Here is a 21,945-nt window from a genome sequence, read left to right on the forward strand (position 1 = left end):
TGTGCTTTGCCATCCGGTCCCCTTCTCCGAGTGATAACCATACTTGGCATTGCCCCATTTCACAGGCCAGTAACGGGGGCGCCAGGACCGGCGAGGCCCCCGGCTGTGGCCTTCGTGTTTCCTCTGCGCCACCCTCCTCCCCGCATCCATTTTTCAGATTTCCAGAGCCCAGTGCAGGGGGAGGGCGAGCGGAGGACTGAGAGGTTGTCAAGGGCAGGCAAAGCCTAATCTGCTTTGTTTGATTTTCTACAGGGCCTGGCTGGAGAGCGGGGCGTGACAGGGCAGCCTGTAAGTGTGGGGCCGGGTGGATGGGCCACCCCCAGGACGATGGGCTCTGGTGCAGGCCCAGGGTACCAGGTGGGCGGGCGTCTGCCCCAGGCGGCCTGGCTGAGTTCAGCCCCCCAGCCTCCCCAGGCATGGCTGGATCCAGCCCAGCCAGGATGGGGCAGGGGGAGAGAAACGGGCAACCTGGGTGCAGTGCCAGCTGCCCAAGTTGAGAAGGGGTGACTTCGGGAGGTGGAAGCCCCCTCGCTGAGCGTATGAAGTAAGGACTGAAATAGCCTCCTGTTGCAAGGCTTGGATGAGAGTCCTGAGGTCCCTTCCAGGGAGCCCAGGCCCCTGGGTTAATGTGCTGTGTGACCTGCAGAGTCCCTTGCCTTCTCTGAACCTTCTAGGAATAGAGACATAGATAGCTGACCTCTAATTCCCCTCTTGGAAATAAGAATTCATGAGTGTCAGCCCCTATCTCCAGGGCCAAGGAGGTGGGTACTTCCTTCGTGCCCAAGTCTTATGTCAGGGGCATGGGGCTGGGGGCAAAGGGGTGGATCTTTGCTGAGCATCTTCTATGTGGAAACCCTCTTCATGCATAGCGTGTTTAAGCTTCACAGTGACCCCATGAGACAGTGCTTTATTTTCCCTATTTGCCAGAACTGGCAGCTAAGGCTCAGAGAGGTTAAGCAACTTGCCCAAGGTCACACAGCTAGGCAACGGTAGAGCCAAGATTTAAATGCAGGAGTGTTAGCCTCCAAAGCCATGCCTTCTCCAAGCTTATTATTGAGATTGATTCATTTAATCCTCCTAATAGCTCTATGAGGCTATTGTTACCTCCATTTTGGAGATGGGAAGATCGAGGCACAGAGAGGTACGGTAACTTGCTCAAGGTCACACAGGAGTAAGTGGCCACCTAGGTGTTATTGTGAGGCTGATGTTACTGGGGTTACTGGCCCCATTTTAGAGTCAGGGAAGCAGAGACCTGAGATGCAGGGGACGTGATCCCTAGAAGGGCCAACACCTGAGCTCCTGGGGTTCCAAACCTGACTCCTCCCTCCCTAGAAACAGAATTAAGCCCCTAAAATCAACCCTGTGCCGGGCTGTGCAGGGGTGCCCAGGGAGAGAAGCTGGAGAGGGTGGAGAAGCGCCCCACCCCGCACCCATCATTGACTGCATGACTTTCTTCCCAGGGCGAGCCTGGCGGGAAGGGGGAAGAGGAAGAGAAAGCTACCGCCGAGGTAACCGTGCCCCTGGGCCCGTGCTTCCCTCCTGCCCTTTGGCTGTGTCTCAGCAGGAGAGCGGGTACCCAACAGAGCTGGACTGACACCGTCAGCCCTGAGCCGGGCATCAGTCACGGGGTGAATGGGGTCCCAGCCCAGCGGGGGAGACAGCTGAGTGAATAGCGACTGCAGCACAGGGTGAAGTTGGCCGCAATGGGGTAGCACTGATGGGGTGACCGGCCTGGGGCCTGAGTCGGGGGGAGACCCTGACGGAGAGGGCCGGAGGAACCACGGACCTGCAGAAAAGACCTTTCTTTTAAGGAGGCTTCAAGCCGTGGCGTCCCTCTCCAGGGACAGGACTCTCCCATGACAGCACCTGGCACACGGGTGTGCCCAAGGTCGCTGTGGTGGACTGAAGGATCCATGGGCATGCGGATGTGGGAGAGGACGATGAAAGAGTGAGGTTGGGAGCACACAGGGGCCAGGGCAAGATGGGATGGGGAGGGGGCACAGATGGAGTGCGAGCATGGCTGTGGGGAGCCACGCCTTCTGGGGCCAGGAGAGGAGGCTGGGGACCAGGGTGATGGATAAAGGGGGCGGAGGCAGTAGGGCCAGCAGGGGAGGTCTTGCAAGCTGAGAATGAGTCCCGTAGGAGTGTCAGGGCTCAGCGGGCTGGCCAGCTCAGTGGGCACACTGCTAAGTGAGCTGAGCGAGGTTCTAAGCCGGGGGTGGGGGTATCTGCAGAGGTTGGAGGCGGACGGCTGCGGGAGGCGGGCTGGGCTGGAGAGGTGAAGCTGGGGCCAGGGGACATTCCAGAGGTCCTTGCGGGACTGGAGAAGGGGGAAGAGGCTGGAATCAGGGCAACCGTGGTGGGCACAGGAGGCAGTGGGAGGAAGATGTGGATGCGGGGGTCACTTGTGATGGGGAGAAAGAGAGGATACCCACGACTTCCCCCGGCCCATCTCATCGGCGTGAATCCTGTGGCCCAGGGACCGAGGCTTAGCCGGGTCCTGACAGAGGGGGCCTGGACCGCCTGCTCCTAGCTGGGACACCCCCATCCCAGACGCCACCCACAGCCCAGCTTCTCACGGCCTGTGGTGGGAAGGCCTCTCTCTTGCAACTCAGTAGCCTGCTTTTGGTTTTCTTTTGTTTTAAGCTAACTTAATCTGAATGTCATGACAGAGCTGTCATGTTCTACCAGCCAAAGATGCCTGTTTGCTGCTGACTCCAGGGCGGGGCCTTGTCTCTCCACCATCACTTTTTATTTCAAAGTGGCCTTGTCACCTGTCTTCTCGATTCATCAGCTCATTCACGTGTCTCGACACACGAGGTCCTTCGCCCGTGTGGAGGCTGCTCCCAGAAACGCAGACATGCCATCATCACGTCCTCCTGCCGGCTTCCCGGAAGCCGTGGCTCTGCCCTCTCTTTTTCTCTCCCAGGTGACCACCCTGGAAATCTCTCGGGTGGGCAGTGCCAGGAAGGAGACAGGCAAAGCACCCCCGACCCGTGGGCCCGTACTAGGTGCTCTGCCCACAGCAGAGTATTTTCTGGAAAGGAGGGCACACAGAGGAAGCAGCAGGCAGCCATGGGAGCAGGACGAGCCCAGGCTGGAGGCAGACAGGTCTGGGTGTGAAGCCCCGGTCGGCCATTTCCAGGCTGTGTGGCCACAGGACTCTGGTTACCCTCTCTGTGCGTCAAGTTCCGTGTCTCTGAATAGTAATTCGAACCCCAGCCCTGGCGCCGGGATGTCCGCCCTATGATGGCTGTTGTACTGATGTTGGTGGCAGGAGGGAAGTGGCGGGCGTGGGGGGGGCTGGGACAGTACACTGAGGCGGGATGGCCCTGACCTTGGCTGCCTCCTCCCCACCCCCCCCCCCAGGGCGAGGGGGTGCAGCAGCTGCGGGAGGCGCTGAAGATCCTGGCCGAGAGAGTCCTCATCCTGGAGCACATGATTGGGATCCACGGTGCGTGGTGACCAGGACCTGGGGACAGGCAGGCCCACAGGCGGCCGCCGAGTCCGAATCCCCCCTGTTCCGCCTCCCTGCCGCCCTCGTGGTGCTGCCTCTGGCGCCTGCTCTCCCTGCCCCAGTGGCCCCTCACTTGGCTGCCAGTCTGGCCCTGTCCCACCCCCGCTCAAGGACCCTCCATGGCTCCCTGCTGCCCGTGACCGACATCCAGGTCCCAAGTCCCTCCCCAGCATGGCCTGGTGTCCAGTGACACACAGCCGTCATCCGGTTGCCCCAGGCCCTTTCCCACCTTGGCACCTTTGCTCAGGCTGGTCCCTTGGCCTCCTGGGCACCAGCTCCCGCTTCGGGACCTGCCCCGGGATCTCTTCCTCCCTGAAGCCGCCTTCCCGTCTCCCCACCAAGCTCTCTCTGCTGAACCTTCTGTTCCCTTATGGGGTGAGGTTTCCATGTCTCTCCCTAGCACTTCTGCAGGGCCTGGAGCCTGGCCCTGGTTAGCATGTGTTGAAGAATGGATGAATGAGTGGATGAATGAGTGTATTGGTGAATGGATAGATGAGCAAATGGGAGAATGAATGAGATGAGTGCCTGGATGAGTGGATGAATGAATGAATGAGTGTGCGAATGAATGGATGAATGAGTGAGTGAGTGAATGGATGCGTGAGGAGTAGAAGCCAGCTGCTGCTCTGTCGTGTCCTCACTGGGCACAGAGCCTCCGTTGCCAGCGGGGCTGGAAGTGAAGGTGCTTTGCTTTGCTCCCAAGGCCCTGCGCAAGCCCACCCTCCTGCTCTCCTTCCAGATGCCCTGGCCTCCCCTGGCGGGGGCTCCGGCCAGGACGCCGCTCTGAGAGCCAACCTCAAGATGAAGCGTGGTGGCCCCCCACCCGACGGCTCCCTGGCTGCCCTGCTTGGCCCCGACCCTGGGCAGAGGAGCGCTGGCCGGGCCAGCGGCGGGAAGTAAGAGACCAGCGCTCCAGGACAAGCCCCGACTCCGCCAGAGACCCAGCCCCGGGGCCTGTGCAGCCACTGGCACCTGAGGACACCCCGAGTGGGACCGGGCTCCAGGCCTGGACGATCGTCAGGAACACTGGCTCCTGGGGGCTGGGGGCCTTGGGGACAGATGGCAGCTCCAGGGGCAGGGGCCCGAGGCCAGAGCCCTGCCCTGGTCCCTTCCCTCCTCACCTGCACTCCCTGCTGGAGACGGGGTCTGGTGGGCCGGGCGGGCTGTGAGAATAGTCGTAATACTCATCATTTACTGGGTCCCTGCGTCGTTCGGGCCTGTCCGAGGAGCTTCCCTACATTGTCTCATTTAACCCTTAGGAGGTAGGCTTGTTATCCCGACTTTACACGGGGGACAGAGGCTTGGAGAGGATGACTCACCTGCCCATGGCCCCCAGACCAGGGATGGCTGGGGCAGGGTTTGAACCCATGTTCTCTCTACCCTGCCAGCTTCCCCTCTTCACGGGGAAACTCAGGGCGGGTGTCGGGCCGGGCGGCTCCTGAGGTTCCAGCTGGGAAGGAGGGCAGGGCCCTGCCCAGCACGAGACAGCGGGGGCCCTGGGCCTCCTTCCTCGACTCCCCTGCCTGGGCTCGGGGTCTGCTCCACGGGTTGGGGAGCAGCTTGGCCTGTAGCTACTCTCGGAGGCCAGGGAGACCTTGAGTAAACCCAAAACAGTCACGTGGACTTGGAGACCGTGAGAGAGGAGCGTTGGGGTGCAAGGACCCTCACACTGAATTGGCATTGCCCACCGCCGCATCCCAATCTCTCTGACCCCGTTGAGCTGGGAGGAGGGAGGATTTAATGCAAATGTGCACCCTCCAGGGGCCATCCCTGCAGCCCCGCCCTCTCCCAGGCTCTCTGGGAAGCCACAGGGTTGGCCACTTCTGCGTTACACGGCAAGTCCTATGTCCCAAGGAGGAGGAGGGATTGCTGCCTGATTCCCAGGCCCTGCTGGAGAGAGATGCTCCCACCCTCGGCGCTGTGGTCCCAGCCAGGCTCCGCAGCAGACACCCAGGTCCCCGGTGCCCCAGAGCAGCTCTCAAGGCCACAGCGCTCGAGGCCTCTCCGGCACCGGGTCCCCTGTGCCCTGGGCTGGCCCTCGTGCTCCTCTCGCTGTCTCAGCGACGGCCGCAAACTCAGACATTCACAGGTGCTGGCGCCGCCCCAGGTGCATCTCCCCTCGTGGCAGGAGCGACTCGTCCCCACTGCCCTTGTTGCACCGGGGAGGCTGTGGTCTGGTCCCTCCGGGCCCTGGTAACCTCTCCCTGCCCTTGAGGCCTCAACTGCCCCCCTTGAGGCAGGGCTGGCCGTGTGGGAGCCAAGACGTGGCTTCCTGCAGGCCTGTCTTCACGGAGGGGCGGTCAGAGGCGGCGGGAAACCTGTAACCCTCCGACAATAAAGGTGCTCTCCCCGCTGTGCTCTGGTGTCCTGTGGCGGCGGCTTCTGGGGAGGCTGGCTGTGCCGGGTCAGCTTCGGCCGGGCCCAGCCCCCGGGGTGTCCGACGGGAGCCCCCGGGAGCCAAAGGGACCACAAGGCCCTGAGGCAGGGAGGCCTGGCTCTGCCCCCCGGGAGCCCCATGGGGGGTTGGGAGAGCGAGGGGAGCCCCTCAGAGGCTCCCCACCCTCTACCCAGCAGCGCTGCATCTGGGCTGGGCCTGGGCCCAGCTTTGCTAGATGGAGAGTGAAGTGGGGAGGGCTCGGGGCTCTGGGCGGAGGGACCCCCTACCCACCATGCTCCTGCCCCTGGCCTGGGGTCCTGGACATTTTCGTCCACTTGGGGGCCCAGCGTCTCGGACTTCCCCTGAGCCCTCAGCCGAGGTGGGGGACTGGCTGAATGCCACCCGGGGCCTCCTGCAGGCCGTGTCCAGCCGGAGCTCACCCTTGCTGGGACCACCCCACCGCACATGAGGGGACCCAGGGGAGCTCTGCTCTGATGGCAGCCCCCTTCCCGTTGCAAGACCCCGTGTTCCCAGCCGGAAGCTTCGGGCTTGGTGCCCCCTGCCCCCGGCCCCACGTTGTCTCCCTAGAATATCCTTGCCCTGAGCTGGCACCCCGCAGGCTCCCTCACAGCAGGGCTGGGTCTGGCTGACTTCCATCCTCCCAGCCCACCTCCCTCCCCCACGCCCCGCTGAGGGCCTGGCCCAGATGAGACGTCAGTTTGTTAATAAAGGAATGCCTTCCCCCAGGTGGGGACACCCACCCCATTACCCAGCAAGAGCACCTATGACGGCTGCTGCCGAGCCCGGCCGCGGTGACCTGTCGGTGCTGCAGGAGGCCATCCCCGGAAGGCCCACGTCTAGTGACAGTGGAGCCCTCTCTGCCCGGAGCACCCCCTCTTTGTGGGGTGAAGCCTCATTCATGGAGCAGTGCACCTCCTGGGGCTACGCGAGGACCGATGCCATCTGACAAGCTAAGCCCCCCACCCCACCCCTTAGTGAAGCAGGACACGAGGCATCTCGTTCTCGCTGAGCCAGCGGCAGACGGGGGGCCCTAAGAGAGATTGTCCTGCCTTACCCAGGACCCCAAATCTGCTGCCCCAGCGGCCCCCTGCCTGAATGTCTCAAGGACAGACCCCACAGGCGTCAGCATCCTTAGATCAGGGGCTGCTGCTTGGAGGTGGGGAGGTGTAGACTGAGCACAGGCGGGCAGGGTGGGTGCCCACGTGCACACACAGAGCCCCTCAGTGCAAACAGAAGCACGTGGGCGGCGTGGGATGGGTCAAAGGGCAAGGGCCTGGCTCTGCCCGGGCCGTCACGGGCCAGTGCAGAACTCTGCAAGGTCACAACCCGAAATCAACCTGGCCTTCCTGGTCCTTCTAAAGGATATTTGTCACAGTAGGAGTGTAGAGCATCTTTTCTTTAACAGTTGATTAGCTGAACGTATAAGTTTTAAATATTTAGACGTACGATGCCTCCCTTTGTACCCTGGCCCTGGACCCTGCACTTTCCGGGGCAGGCCTGGGTTGGGGGCTGGCAGAGTCTGGAGTGACCCTCCCCCCAGGACTGGATGTCCAGGTGCTCCCAGGCCCATCTCAGAGCCACTGGGAGCAGAAGGGGTTCAGGAGGGAACCAACGTCCAAGGGGGGCTCGTGCCAGCAGGGCGGACAGGCCAAGCCTGTGGGGTGTCGGACGGGGCCAGGGCACCAGGATTCGTGGACCTGGAGAAGTCAGGGGAGCTGTGCCCTGCACAGCCTCCCAGCGAGTGGTTCTAGAAGGAAGAGTGGAGTTCACGTCCACCAAGAGACCAAGGGACAGCACTGCCAGGCTGGGCAGGTGTGAGCAAAGGTCAGAGGTAGATGACAAGCAGGCAGAATTCCCGCAGGAGACTGAGGTGGGCGCCAGGGGCCAGGTCTTGGAGGGCCCCAAACACCGGAGGGGGGAAGCTGACCCGGAGGGGGTGGGCTGCTGTGGCCGGTTTTCCCTGTCCGTCTGGCCTCTCCCCTCCGTCTGGATGGTAGATCGATCTTTCTGGAATGCGAGCCTGGCAGCATCCCCCCTTGATGGTGAATCTGCAGTGGCTCCCTTGTTTCTGGCCCCCAGCCTGGGCTCTGCAACCTGGTACCACCATCCGGGCCTCTATCCTCCTGGCTGCCGGCTGCAGAAGAGACCCACAACCTGGTCTCGTCTCTGTGCAGCCTGTGGGTGCCAGTGCCCCGCAAGGCCAGCGCTTGGTGCTTGCAGGACGTGGGAGAGCAGGGGGTGCCTGGGGCGTCCGGCACTTACAGCCCCATCGGGAGCACAGCTCTTGGCTTTGGGCAAAGGCCTCAGACGCATCACCTCCTCTGACCCCTGCAGCCTGACAGCTGGGCTGTGTCCCTCTGGTCCTTGGTTCTGTCGTGACCATGAGCGTCTTTGTGCTGATGTGTGGAAACCCTAACCTGTTCAGCCTGCAGGTCCCAAGATGGATTCAGATGGTGGGGTGCGTCGCTCAGAGCGCCCCTAGGATCCATGACTGGGCTTCCAGGGCCAGGCACCCTCCTCTGCCTGAAACTGCCCCTCTCCCTGCAGCTCCTGGGGACGGGGTCCATGAGGGTCAGCCCAGTGCAGGGGATGGGCATCTCTGAGCTCCTAACCCCAGCCCCGCCTGCAGGGTCCACCCAGGGGGTTAAGGAGGGAGAATTGGCTCAGGCCGACCTCCTGGTCTCGCCTCCCCTCACTCCCTTCCCTGTCTCCTCCCCCAAGTCTGCTCTGTTCCTCCAGCCAGCCTCAGGGCACACCCAGCCTCCCTCCAGGCAGTGCCTCCTGCACACACTTCTCTCCTGTGCCCCAGTGTCCGGATCGAACCACGACAGGGACTGAGAGCTCTTTACTAACACCTTCCCTTCCAGACCTACCTCCCCCAGAATCCTGAGCAGCCCTAGTCTGCAGGACCCTCTTCTCCTCACCCTCCTGCCTAGCTGAGCCCAGGGAAGGAAGGATCTGAAGGGCACAGGCTCAGGCAGGGCCCCGGCTCGGGCCCCCCTTTCTGTGGGCAGGTCCCCAGGGTCTCCTGGGCAGGGCAGGTGTGGGACTTGGATGCAGCTCCTGAACTCATAGCCAGGGACCCCCGCCAGACCCCTTAGTCAGCCACCAGCCAAAGCAGAAATTCAGGATCCCCTTGGTCAGATGGTGACTCTGGCAAGTGCCCAGATGTGGTGGCCACAGTGAGCGTGGAGGGGTCTCGGGCTGGGCTGATCTTCAGTAGCTCCCACTGGGGCAGCGAAACCTGTAGTTAAAATATCGAAACACCCCTGTGCTGACGGACCCAGCTCCTCACGTGCCCCCCACCATCCCGACCCCTCCCGTAGCCTCCCCAGAATCTAGGACCCTGCTCCAGTGCTAGGAAGAGGACCTGTTCTGATGGGTGGGATCCTGTGCCATACGGATCATAAAATACTTTTAGCATCTCTCCCGACGCGGCAATGAGAAGCTGATGGCAAGAGCCGGGGCTGAGGGGGTACGGTTTGCCGCTGCTCGGGGCACATCCTGACCTCAGGCAGAAATTCACAGCTGACGTGCTGCCTTGGGATGGGGAGCCGGATGGAGGCGCTGGATGGTCATGGTCAAAAGCTGAGAAGTGGGCCAGAAGCCCTGGTGAGCCCAGGCTGGGGTTCTTCTTGGGCACTCCAATAGGACCCCATGTTTCCTGCTGTACCGCCTTGGGATTGGAACTCAAGAGAACATGGTGACCTGTTTCCTGGGGCCAGGAGGGAATCAGGGTGAGGCTGGAAATTAATCAGACACTCGCCTGACCCTCAGGGGTTCAGAGGTCATCTGTATCTCTTTTCCCAGAATGCACTGGGCGAGGTTGGCCCCCTCCAGGCTGGGGGGAAGGGCACTTGGGGGCACATTCTTCTCGTCCTGCACTTGGCATGTCCCAAAGACACACAGGGGGTGATTCTCCTGCTGGATGGGCAGGAACTACCTAACTCTGGCCCTGGACCCCAGCCAGAGGTGGTCCAGGTGCTACTGGGGTCCCCCAGCACAAGCCCTCACCTCCCTGGATCAACAAGACACCCTCACAGCTCCACCCCCCACCCCACATCACTCATTCGGCTGTGGTCTTCTTGTGGGCAGGGTCACACGTGCATCCCCAGTGCCCAGCTCTGATCACTGCAGTGAGTCATAGGACATTCACAAAGGAGAGGAACTCCTTCCCAGACCCCAGAGGCAGTGACTGAGGTGATGGGTAGGGGGCCAGGTGGGCATCCAAGACGGTCCTAGGTCAGAACAGAAGCCTCCTCCCCACTGGCAATCCCACACCTGCAATCCCAACTATCTCGAGGTTTCTGGAACGCCTCTCTGCCAGACCTGTTTTATGGACTATAAAAAAAGAGAATTTCATGAGATTTGCAATTACGTGAATTCCAGGGAGATTTATTTCCAATGTTATTAATAAATTCTAATGCCACCTATAACTTTCAATTACCAGTTAATTAACATGCAGTTGGTGCATTGTAAAAGGCAAATTAAATACTTTCTCAGGCGGGGGCTGGTGAATCTAATGAGCCCGTGTGTCCCGAAGGAGCCAGCTGGGCTCACACGTCCCGGTCTCCCCCTCCCCCATGTTGATGGGTGTGTGACATATTGATGGGCAAGTGATAACCCGGCCTCAGTGTCCCCATCTTAAAAGGGGATCACAGAACCCGCCTCCGGAACTCTCATGGTGTCTGGGGTTGAAGCTGGTTTTTATTCACATAAATACAACTTGAACCTAGAGTCTGTCATACAGAGTGAAGTAAGTCAGAAAGAGAAAGACAAATACCGTATGCTAACACATATATATGGAATTTAAGGGAAAAAAATGTCATGAAGAAACTAGGGGTAAGACAGGAATAAAGACACAGACCTACTAGAGAATGGACTTGAGGATATGGGGAGGGGGAAGGGTAAGCTGTGACAAAGCGAGAGAGTGGCGTGGACATATATACACTACCACGTAAAATAGATAGCTGGTGGGAAGCAGCCGCATAGCACAGGGAGATCGGCTCGGTGCTATGTGACCGCCTGGAGGGGTGGGATAGGGAGGGTGGGAGGGAGACACAAGAGGGAGGAGATAGGGGGATATATGTATATGTATAGCTGATTCACTTTGTTATAAAGAGAAACTAACACACCATTGTAAAGCAATTATACTCCAATAAAGATGTTAAAAAAAATCAAGTGATAATTAGAATCAAGTCTGGCTCTTTGCTCCCACAGGCTGAGCGACCGGACCAGTTTCCCGGGGCTGCGTTAACAGGTTGCCAGAAACGTATCCTCCACGGTTCTGGAGGCTGGAATCTGAAATCAACGTGTCCGCGGGGTTGTGCGCCCTCCGACGTCTCCAGGGGAGAATCCAGTTTTGCCTTTACCAGCTTCTAGTGGCCCCAGGCATCCCTTTGGCTCCTGACTCTATCAACCCAACCTCTGTCCCCGTCTTCACGGCCTTCTCTCCTATGTCTGTCTTGTCGTCTATGTGTCTCTCATAAGGGCACTGGTCACTGGCTAATCCATGATGATCTCTTCATCTCAAGATCCTTGACTTAATCCCATCCACAGAGACTCTCTTTCCAAATAGTGTCATGCTCAGAGGTTCCTCAATGGGGACTTGGACATACACTTGGGGGCCGTTCTTCAGTCTATGACAGTGACCTTGGGCAAGTCACTTAAGCTCTCGGGGCTTCCGTTTTCCTTGTCCAACAAAGGGCTTCTTCACTGAACTAGTAAGAGCAGCTGCTGCCGCGGGTCAGGCGCCACGCCGAGCCCGTCACGTGTGTTGACTCATTCAGTCCCCACGCCAGCCCCAGGATTTGTCATCTTCATTTGTTGCAGGTGATCAAATCCAGGCACCAGGAGGTTAAGTGACTTGCCCCAGGTACCAAGTCGTGGGGCGAGGATTTGAACCCAGGCCACCTCACCCTGCAGCCTACACCCCCCTTTTTGTAATTGAGCTTTTTAAAATCAAGCAATAATTCACATGCCATTCAACTCCCCCATTCCGAGCGTACAGTTCAGGGGGTTTTAGTATTCAGAGCTGTGCAACCATCGCCACAGTTGGCTTGAGAACATTTGCGTCCGTATCATTTAGTGATACCCCGCAGTCCTCCTGCCCCCCCACCCCAGGCAACCACCGATCTACTTTCTGTCTCTATGGAGTTACCTGCTCTGGACATTTCACAGACATGGAATCAGACACTTTTGTATGATGATGTCAAGGCTCATCCGTGTTGTGGCTGTATCAGGGCTCCGTTTCTCTTTGTGGCAAAACGAGAACCTATATGCTTAACCGCTACAATGACCTGTAAGGTCCCCGGCCGCTCTGAAAGCCCCTCTGTAGGACTGACACATTCCAGAAATCTCAATCAAAGCCTGAGGTTTGATCTGCGAAGATTCTGTAGGACTTGGGGACCAGAATCTCTCACCCTCTCTGCCCGCGGCACTGTCCTCTCTCTTTACCAGATTCCTGGCGCGGCAAGAACGCTGGCGGGGCCGGGCGCCAGTGGGGGAGCTGGAAGAGCAGCCGTCAGGCCCGGTCACTCCTGAAGTGCAGCTGCTCGGCCCTCACCTGGGGCAGAGCTTCCCGATCTTTCTCACGACACGGCTCACAGGGAACAGGATGTTATTTGCACAGCACTCGGGGTAAACAGGCAGAGCTGCACCCAGCAACGTGCCCAGCCCGGGGTCTCTGGCTGTCCCGGCACCACCCTGGTAGCCTCGAAGGGCCGTCACCTGAGACTACCTGGAGCCCACCTGCAGCACAGCGCTGGGAAGCTCTGATCTCGGGCGTCAGGGCTCTCACCCAAAGGATGCTCCTGCTGGGTGTGAGGCGGGAGGAGATGCTGGCTCTTCAGGGGCCAGGCCTTCAGACGTCCTCTGTCACTGGTTGAGGAGGGGAAGGGAGGGCGCGAGATGAAGGATGCCTGGACCCGGGCTCTACAGGCCTCGGTACCCGGGTCCTCAGGGAGAAGAGGAAGGGGGTGGGTGGTTAATTAAGCCTGGAGACCCAGGGCCACCAGCACTGCCTACAGCTGTGCCAAGTGGAAGGCCAAGGGCACCAGGCTGGGGCCCCTCACACTGACTGCGATAGGGGCTGCTTTGCTTATAAGCATGATGAACCCATTCCAAGTGCCTCCGAGAGTAACAGAGCTTATCGCAAGGCTCCAGGGACCGCAGGGGACCCAAAGGATAGGGGCATGAACAGGGGCAGGCCCCAAGGGAATAGCGCCGGATCTGAGTCAGCCCTGGGGACCTCTGCCGCGGGGGGAGGTTGCCGATTCTCATGGCTCTGCCGCGTGTCCATCCCTCCTCTCACCACGATTTGTCGTCTGTCTCCAGCCTCAAGGCTTCTGCCTGCGCGTGGCTTCTGCGTGTTCCCACCACGGCTTCTGCATCTTCCCACCACGGCTTCTGCATTTTCCCACTGTAGCTTGCCATGGCCTCTTTTTTTTTTGCGGTACGCGGGCCTCTCACTGTTGCGGCCTCTCCCGTTGCCGAGCACAGGCTCCGGCCGCGCAGGCTCAGCGGCCATGGCTCACGGGCCCAGCTGCTCCGCGGCATGTGCGATCTTCCCAGATCAGGGCACGAACCCACGTCCCCTGCATCGGCAGGCGGACTCTCAACCACTGCGCCACCAGGGGAGCCCCTTGCCATGGCCTCTTGCTCACTCTCTTCTCACAGCAGGTGGCTTTGAGGTCACCCAGCATTCAGGGTTGTTATCAAGCATCTTCACGGTCTCCACTCCAGGGCTCAGGCTCCCTGGCACCTCCCCAGAGGAGGACTCCTTCTCCTGCTCTTGGCAAATGAACTCAGGTCCAGGTCTCATCCCCTCCAGCCTGGGCACAGATACCTGACAGGGAAGGAGAACTCTGGGAACCTAAGGCCAGAGCCCCAGAGAACGGGCAGTGTGGGCTTTGCTGCCTGTTGGTGGCAGAAGCTGCCTTCCCAGGAGGGGAGGGAATGCTTGGGGCCACAAGCTGGGCTCCTCTGGGCCAACAGCGGAAGTCTCTGCTTTGTTTTACATCATAGTTGTATTCTCACCCCCGCCCTCCAGCTATTCAAGGACCTTGATGACATCCATCCAGGTCCTCAGGATGTATCAGGAGTACATCACTCTCCACTTTCTCACCCCACCGTCCATGCCCCGCCCCCTCATGCTCCAACTACTCTGGCAGGCCCAGCTCATAACAGATCAGACGTGAAAGGACCTTGGCCTTAATTTTCCTTTGGCATCATGGCTATAAAAGGAGAATTTTGTTTTTTAAAAAAGACAAAACCAAAAAGTGCATTTAATTAGGGAAGATGTGCAGTGAGGCCAGACTGAGCCCTGCTGGGCACCAGCCCTCCACTGGGTGAGAACAAATGCTTTTAACACAGTCCCGTTGCCAAGGTGATCACCGCATCTCAACTTACTGAGGTTGCATTGCAAATCTGTGGGGAAAGAACAGATTATTCAATAAATTATGCCAGGACATTTGCTTAGCTATTTGGAAAGAAATAAAATTAGCTCTTTCCTTCACACCATACTTCAATATAAATTCCAGAGGATTTAAAGAATTAGATGTAAAAAGGGAAATTATAAAAAAAAACTAGAAGAAATTATAGACAAATATTTGATCTTGGGGTGACTAAAGACTTCTAAACATAAAAGCAGTGGAAAAAAGAATAAGATAGGTAGAATTTAATACATAAAATTTAAATCTCTTTGTGTTTTAGAGAACCTTTTAATTAAATTTATTGGGGAACTACAAATAAGGCTAAGACAGTTGCAACAAATATGACAAAGGGTCATATATAAAAAGCAATTACAGGACTTGCCTGGTGGTGCAGCGGTTAAGAATCTGTCTGCCAAGCAGGAGACACAGGTTTGAGCCCTGGTCTGGGAATATCCCACATGCTGCGGAGCAACTAAGCCTGTGCACCACAACTACTGAGTCCGCATGCCACAAATACTGAAGCCCGCACACCACAACTACTGAAGCCTGTGCTCCTAGAGCCTGCGTTCCGCAACAAGAGAAGTCACCACAGTGAGAAGCCCACGCACCGCATCGAAGAGTAGCCCCCGCTCCCCGCAGCTAGAGAAAGCCCGCGCACAGCAACAAAGACCCAACGCAGCCAAAAATAAATAATAAATAAATAAATAAACTTTGAAAAAAGCAATTACAAATAAATAAAAATGAATGTTCCAATAGAAAAATGGCTAAAAAGAAATGCACAAAAGAAGAAATAAAAAAAGGCAAGAAACATATTTTAAAATATTCACCTTCGCTGGTTATCAAAGAAATGCCCAGTAAAACACCAATGAGACTTTCCTCTCTCACCACTTATATTAAACATTGTACTGGAGATTCTACCCAGAGTAATTAGACTAGAAAAATACAGTCACCCAGATTGGTGATTGCTGGAAATCTGTTCATTTCATCTAGGTTATATAATTTCTGGCATACATTTATTCCTGGTATTCTCTTATAATCCTTTTTATTTCTGTAAAGTCAGTAATAATGTCCCCACTTTCATTTCTGATTTTAGTAATTTGAGTCTTCTCTCTTTTTTTCTTGGTCAGTCTACCGAAAGGTTTGTCAAATTTTCTGATCTCTTCAAAGAACCAAACTTTGTGTTTTGTTTTTTCTCTATTGTATTCCTATAAGGTAAAAATTTAGGTTATTGGTTTGAAACCCTTATTCTGTTTAAATATAGGCAATTAGAACTATAACACTCCCTCTCAGCACTGCTTTAGCTGCATCTCACAAGTTTGGGTATATTGTGTTTTCATTTTTATTCATCTCAAAGTATTTTCTAATTTCCTTGTGATTTCTTCTTTGACCCATTAGTTATTTAAGAGTGTGTTAGTTAATTTCCACATATTATTCCACAAGTATACTTCTCCTATGGATTTCTAATTTCATTCTGTTGAGACAGGAGAACACATGCTGTATGATTTCATTCCTTTTAAATTTATTTAGTCTTGTTTTATGGCCTAACATATGATTCCAACTGCAGATTCCAACATATGATTCCATGTGCACTTGAGAAGAATATGGGTTCTGACGTTGGTTGGATGCTCTGTGGTTGTCTGTTTAGGTTCAGTTGGTTACGAGTGTTGTTCCTTTAATTCTTTAGACCTGGTTTCCTTTAGTTCTTTGCACATATTTATAACAGTGTATTTAAAGTCTTTGTCTAGGCCTTCCCTGGTGGTGCAGTGGTTAAGAATTTACCTGCCAATTCAGGGGACACGGGTTTGAGCCCTGGTTCAGGAAGATCCCACATGCCGCGGAGCAGCTAAGCCCGTGCGCCACAACGACTAGAGCCTGTGCTCTAGAGCCTGCGAGCCACAACTACTGAGCCCGCATGCCACAACTACTGAAGCCCTCGCGCCTAGAGCCCGTGCTCCACAACAAGAGAAGCCACCGCAGTGAGAAGTCTGCGCACCAGAACAAAGAGTAACCCCCGCTCATCACAACTAGAGAAAGCCCGTGCGCAGCAACGAAGACCCAAAGCAGCCAAAACTAAATAAAAATAAGTAAATAAATAATAAATAAATAAAGAAATGCAACAAAAATATTTAAAAAATTAAAAAATAAACAAAGTCTTTGTCTAGTAAGTCCAGTGTTTAGGCTTCCTCAGGAGCAGTTTCCTGTGAATGGGCCATACTTTCCCGTGCCTTTGCAGGTCTCATGAATTTTTGTTGAAAACTGGACATTTAAAAGAATATGATGAGGCAAATCTGGAAATCAGATCTCCCCCCTCCCCTGCAACACCATTTGCCAAGGGTTTGTTTTTATTATTGCTTTATTTTATTGCTATATTTGCTATATATTGCTATTTACTTTATTGCTATATTTTATTATTGCTTTATTTCTTTAGTGACTTTCTTTAGTGATTTTCTTTAGTGACTTTCCTGAACTAATTCTGCAAAATCTGCATTCTTTGCTGTGTTTGGCCACTGAAGTTTCTGCTCAGTTAGCTTAGTGGTCAGCTAATGATTAGATAGAGATTTCCTTAAACCCTTCAAACCAGTAAGTCTTCCAGCCTTTGTTGAGGGGCTTTGTATATGTGATGGGGCATACCTTCAATGCTCTAGCCTTAGCTTTCACTTCCTGATTGTGCAGAGCCTCAAGGTCAGCCAGAGGTGAGAAATTAGGTCCGTCACAGGTCTTTCCTGGGCGTGTGCAGAGTTATGCACGTGCATATGGCCTTCAAGCAACCCAAGAATATGTTGGAGCTTTTCAAAGCCCCCTATGGACATCTCATTTGCCAGCTTTTCCTTTTAATATTTTCTTTAGCCCCAACTGGTGCCACTTCAGGCAGCTACAAAATTAAACAATTGCAGCTGATTGTTTTTTTGCGGTACGCGGGCCTCTCTCACTGCTGTGGTTCCTCCCATTGCGGAGCACAGGCTCCGCGGCCGTGGCTCACGGGCCCAGCCGCTCCGCGAAATGTGAGATCCTCCCAGACCGGGGCACGAACCCACGTCCCCTGCATCAGCAGGCGGACTCCCAACCACTGCGCCACCAGGGAAGCCCGCAGCTGATTGTTTTTGACAAATGCCCTGGAGCTAGGGCACACAGAGCAAAGACTGAGGTCAAATAAAAGACAATCCCTGAGAATGCATCTTTTCAGGGAGCTGCCCGACAGGTCAAACAGTGACAATTCTCTGGCCGTGGGGTTTTTGGGGAAGCTCCAAACCTTTTCTTTCCCTTCTAGTAGCTGCTGGGCTACTGGAACCACCATAGTTGTGAGGCTGTTGCTTTTCAAAACCTACAGTGGAGCTGTGAAAAGGGAAATGGGAATAAGGCAAGTTAACACTTCACAAAGCTTGCTGTTCTGACCGGGATTTGGCCATATAATGTAAAAAAACAAAGCAAAATAAAACACTGCTCAAGTGTTGAAAGCCTTTGGTTAATTTCTAGAGCCATGAAAAAGTTGATTTTGACAAGTTTTGCCAGCATTTTCATTGCTTTTATAAAGTAGCATATTTTTGGAAGTCCTTACTCTGTCGTTCCGGAAGTGCTTCCCTCCCACCTGTTTGTGTACAGAAAATATTATAGGAACACAGCCATGCCCATTCATTTATGTATTATCTATAGCTGCTTTCACACTACAATGAAGATCTGAGTAGTTGCAACAGAAACCATATGGCCGGCAAAGCCTAAAATACGTACTATCTGGCCCTTACAGAAAAAGTTTGCCAACCCCTTTGGTAAGGCAAGAAAATGATAGAAAGATTGGAGGCAACAAATTTCTGCTATTCACAGCTGAAGAGATTTTTGCATTAAAAGTTGTTTTTTTAAATTTGTGAACAACTTGTGAGCATTAGTAAGTGAGTTTAACAAGGTCACTGAATGTGTTATACCAAACCCAATTATAGGACTTCCTGGATCCAGCTAAGAGAGTGTAAGCACACTCCACCTTACCTCTCCCACGGATGAGAATTAAAAAGCTTGGACAGAATACATAAAGCCGCCATCTGAGGACTCTGGAAAGTCAATCCTAAGAAGTGGACCGGGGAGGGAAATCCAAATGCAAAGAATGACTGGAATAGCTGTGAGTTTTCTGGCTTGTTTGCTTGTTTTTCTCCTGGGTTAAACTTTAGCATAACCCAAATCCTGGAAGTGAAGTGAAGTGAATGAAAACAGAATAAGCTCTAAGAAAAACTCTTGTTTTCTGGCAGGAGAACCAGGAATGGGGCATCTTGCAAGACTGAGAGCCTGGTGGGTGGGGGTGTGGTGATCCCAGTATTTTTCTTTCACTTTTAACTGTCTCTGTCCTGAGACAAGCCCCTGTTAGGAATCCACATTCCTGGGGTTCCAGGAGACCCACATGCTCCTAAAACTCTGAGAGAAAAAAATTCCTTCTGATCAGAGAACCTAGGCACTTTCAGGCAGTGTCTTGTATGCCTCCTAATTTACTGTCTGGGGTAGCCATCATTGTTACTCCCATTTTCTTGGTGAAGAAACTGAGGCTCAGAGAGGTTAAGTAGCTTGCCCAGGGTCACCCAGCAGTGAAGTGGCAGAGTTAGTATTCTCACCCTCCCTGCCACCTTAGTGTACCTGTGAGCTCTAGCACCTGGCTCAGTGCCTGGCACAGTGCCGGGCAGACAGTGAGCGCCCTGTGAGATGGGTCCATCTCCGCTCACCGGCTCCAATGCAAGGCCTGGCTCAGAGCGTCCATTGACCCGTGTCCGCTTCTCGAACCTGTGCACACACAAAGGAGACCAGCCCCCAGCCTCCCTGGCCGACGAGGAGAGGCCTTGAACTCCACTCTGGATCAGCCGTTCTCAATGCAGATGAACTGCCGTTGATGTTCTTTGCACATAATTTTCAGCGAGACAGAATCATTTGGAAAGCCGTAAATACACATTCAGATGCACATGATGGATAATAAACTCGGCTCCAACGAGTCACTTGAGCCCCCATAAATCTTGGCTGCATTTTCTTCCCTGGTGCCCGTAAATCAGGCCCTATCTCTGCCTCGTCTCTGTCATCCTGCCGGCCCCTACCTGCCATGCATCATGCCGCAGGTGGAGTGTCTGGCAGCTGGCCTCACACGCTGCCCTCATGCCCCACGTGTATCCCGCTGCTCCCCCGAGGGACCCAGGCGTCTGGCCCATTTCGGGCGTCCTTTGTGCTTTTCTGAACAGCAGTCACCCTGCACATCACGGTTTACACAAGCCTCAAGGGGTTTTCACAACATGCAATTTTTTAAAAGCAGGCTGTAGCTGTTCTCTGCCTCTCCCTCTCCTGGGCTTATGCCTCTGTGGGCTATTGTTAATAAGCTGGCAATGCAAGGGGCTGGGAACACCTCACAGGGGCTGGCGTTGGGCACAGTGGGCTGACAGTGGTTCTAGAGATTTCAGCCAAGTCCCTTTTCTGGGCCTCAGTGGGCTCATTTGTGAGATGGAAACGATAATCCCTATTTCCCGGGACTGTGTTATTCAGGGTAACAATGCACCGGTAACCAGCATTAGAGAAAGCCTCCAACCTCAGTTTGTGCATAGCCCAACACAAAGTTTCATTTTTGCTGCAAAGTCCGACGTGGAGGCCTTCTTCCATCTCATAGCTTCATTATCTGGAACGTGAGGCCCTCCAAGATTGCCACAGCGGGAGAAGAGAGACGTGGAGACACATTGGCTCATAACAGCTTCAGCCCAGAAGGGATGTGGGTCACCTCCGCTCGCCTCCTATTGGCCAGAACCAGTCACATGGCCCCAGGCTAATCGCAAAGGACGCTGGGAAACAGAGAAGCACATGGCCGATTGGTGAGCATTCACATTCCTGCCGGAGTGGTTGAAAATGCTTAATTAAATACAATTCACAGGAGACAGCAAGGAAGGGCTCTAGTAGAAGCTCAAGATGTCGAGGGGAATCTAGATCGGTACTGGCTGACGGGGGGTTTGCATCCAGCCCTCTTCCAAAATGGCGTATGTTGCTCCCTGCTCATGGATAAAGCATTTGCCATCATGCCTTCCTTGGGGCCTGGTTGTGAAGGACGCAGAGCCAGGTTCCTAACAGGTGCTCAGGAAGTGGGACTCACCCAAGGTCATGCAGTTTTCCGTGATATACTGCATGCTCCCTGCGAGCCAAGCTCTCTCCCCTCACGTTCCCACCACCCGCTCCTCCTAGCAGCACTTAGCAGCTCCTACTCTTTCCCAACCCCCGGTTTCTCCCAGCCTCCATTGCGGCTTCAGGCTCCCATTACTCAAGAGGATGGCTCCCACCCACAGCTGGGCCCCACCTACAGGAAGCCCTCTGTGATTTCCCTGGCTCTTGTGTTTGGGGAGAGGGTAGGTGGTTCTCTGAACTGTGGCTGAATAGGGAGGAGGTGATCTGGCATATGAGGGTCTTCTGTGTCTCAGAGCCCGCCCGCCCACTGAACAGCCTCCCACAGCTGGGCCCTGTGATTTCACAGCTGGAACTCCTCATACCTTCTGTCCCCCTTCCTCACGCATAGAAGCAGCAGGTCATGGTAAGGCTTGGAAGCAGGAAGTCCAGGAGGCCAGGGCCTGGTGCAGCTGGAGGAAACAGACTGATTTGGTGCCCTCTGCTATCAGGGTGGGAGGTTGGAGACCCCGAGGGCCGCTCTCCCATGGCTGGAGACAGCTGGGCTAGAAAGAATCAGCCTAAGCTGTAAGGGCAGATGCCCCGTGTTCCAATCCTTGCCCAGCTACTAACTGAGCATGTGGCCTAAGCTGATGCTTTCATTCCTGGGCCTCAGCTTGCTCATCTGTAAAATGGGAATCTGTATTCATTCTATCCAGCTTACAAGATCAGCTACAAAACACTTGAGAACAGGGTTCAGGGTGGGGGTGGGCATGGGGGTGGAAGGTGGGGAGCCAGGGGACCTCTGCTGGGGTCTTAAATCCTGCCTGGGACCAGCTCTGGGCCAGGGCAGCCACTCAGTTCCTCTGGACCCAGGTGGAGCCCAATGGTGAGCACTGGACCAGAGGGACTGTTTCTCCTCTCTCCTTCCTCCCAGCCCAATGATGAAATCTGCTGCTTATTCCTAGTGGAATTTTCTTTTTCCATCTCCCATCCTCAAAATCACCCCATAAAACACCAAAAATAAACACTGTGCCTGGCTTTCATTTGGGGAGGGTTTGCCTGTCCCCTTTAATTACTTCTTACCATGACATACCAGCCTTTCATCTTTGCGTGCCCGGCTTGGTGACCCTAAGAGGCAGGCCAAAGGCAGTGCAACTGGACCTCTTTGGTCAAATGAGGACTCGATACTTAGAATGCTGGGGTAAGCACGGGGGACTGCCTGGGCTAGGCAGCCAACGCTGAACAGATGAGGAGACATTGAACCTGGGTTTAGAAGGATCAGTAGAAGTTTGTCAGGTGGAAAAAGTTGAGGGAGAGCATTCCCAGCAGAGCCAACAGTATGTGCAAAGGGATAGAGAGAGGAACGGAATGGAATGTTTTAGGAAGAAGTAGAAGTTCAGTGAGGCTGGATATTAGGGTGCCCAAGGGAGGAGAGGGCGCCCCAGAGTTGCCGGGAGAGCTGGGTTGCATAGCCCTTGAATGCCAGGCTAAGGAGC

General features: G+C 55.0%; 1 protein-coding gene across 2 annotated transcripts in view; it reads left to right on the top strand.

The window, feature by feature from the left end:
• Window positions 1-4,414, top strand: part of COL26A1 (collagen type XXVI alpha 1 chain) — a gene marked incomplete at both ends in the record, with an annotated part of 176,169 nt that extends 171,755 nt beyond the window's left edge. For both annotated transcript variants that reach the window (XM_082857331.1, XM_082857332.1), the window contains 4 exons: window positions 253-288; window positions 1,461-1,508; window positions 3,370-3,454; window positions 4,254-4,414. In XM_082857331.1, coding sequence (XP_082713457.1) covers window positions 253-288; window positions 1,461-1,508; window positions 3,370-3,454; window positions 4,254-4,414 — 330 coding nt within the window. The remainder of the gene's footprint in view (window positions 1-252; window positions 289-1,460; window positions 1,509-3,369; window positions 3,455-4,253) is intronic.
• Window positions 4,415-21,945: the final 17,531 nt, after the last annotated feature.

The sequence above is a fragment of the Leucopleurus acutus genome (genome assembly GCF_964270905.1).
Source record: "Leucopleurus acutus genome assembly, chromosome: 16".
In the NCBI taxonomy this organism is placed as follows: domain Eukaryota; kingdom Metazoa; phylum Chordata; class Mammalia; order Artiodactyla; family Delphinidae; genus Leucopleurus; species Leucopleurus acutus.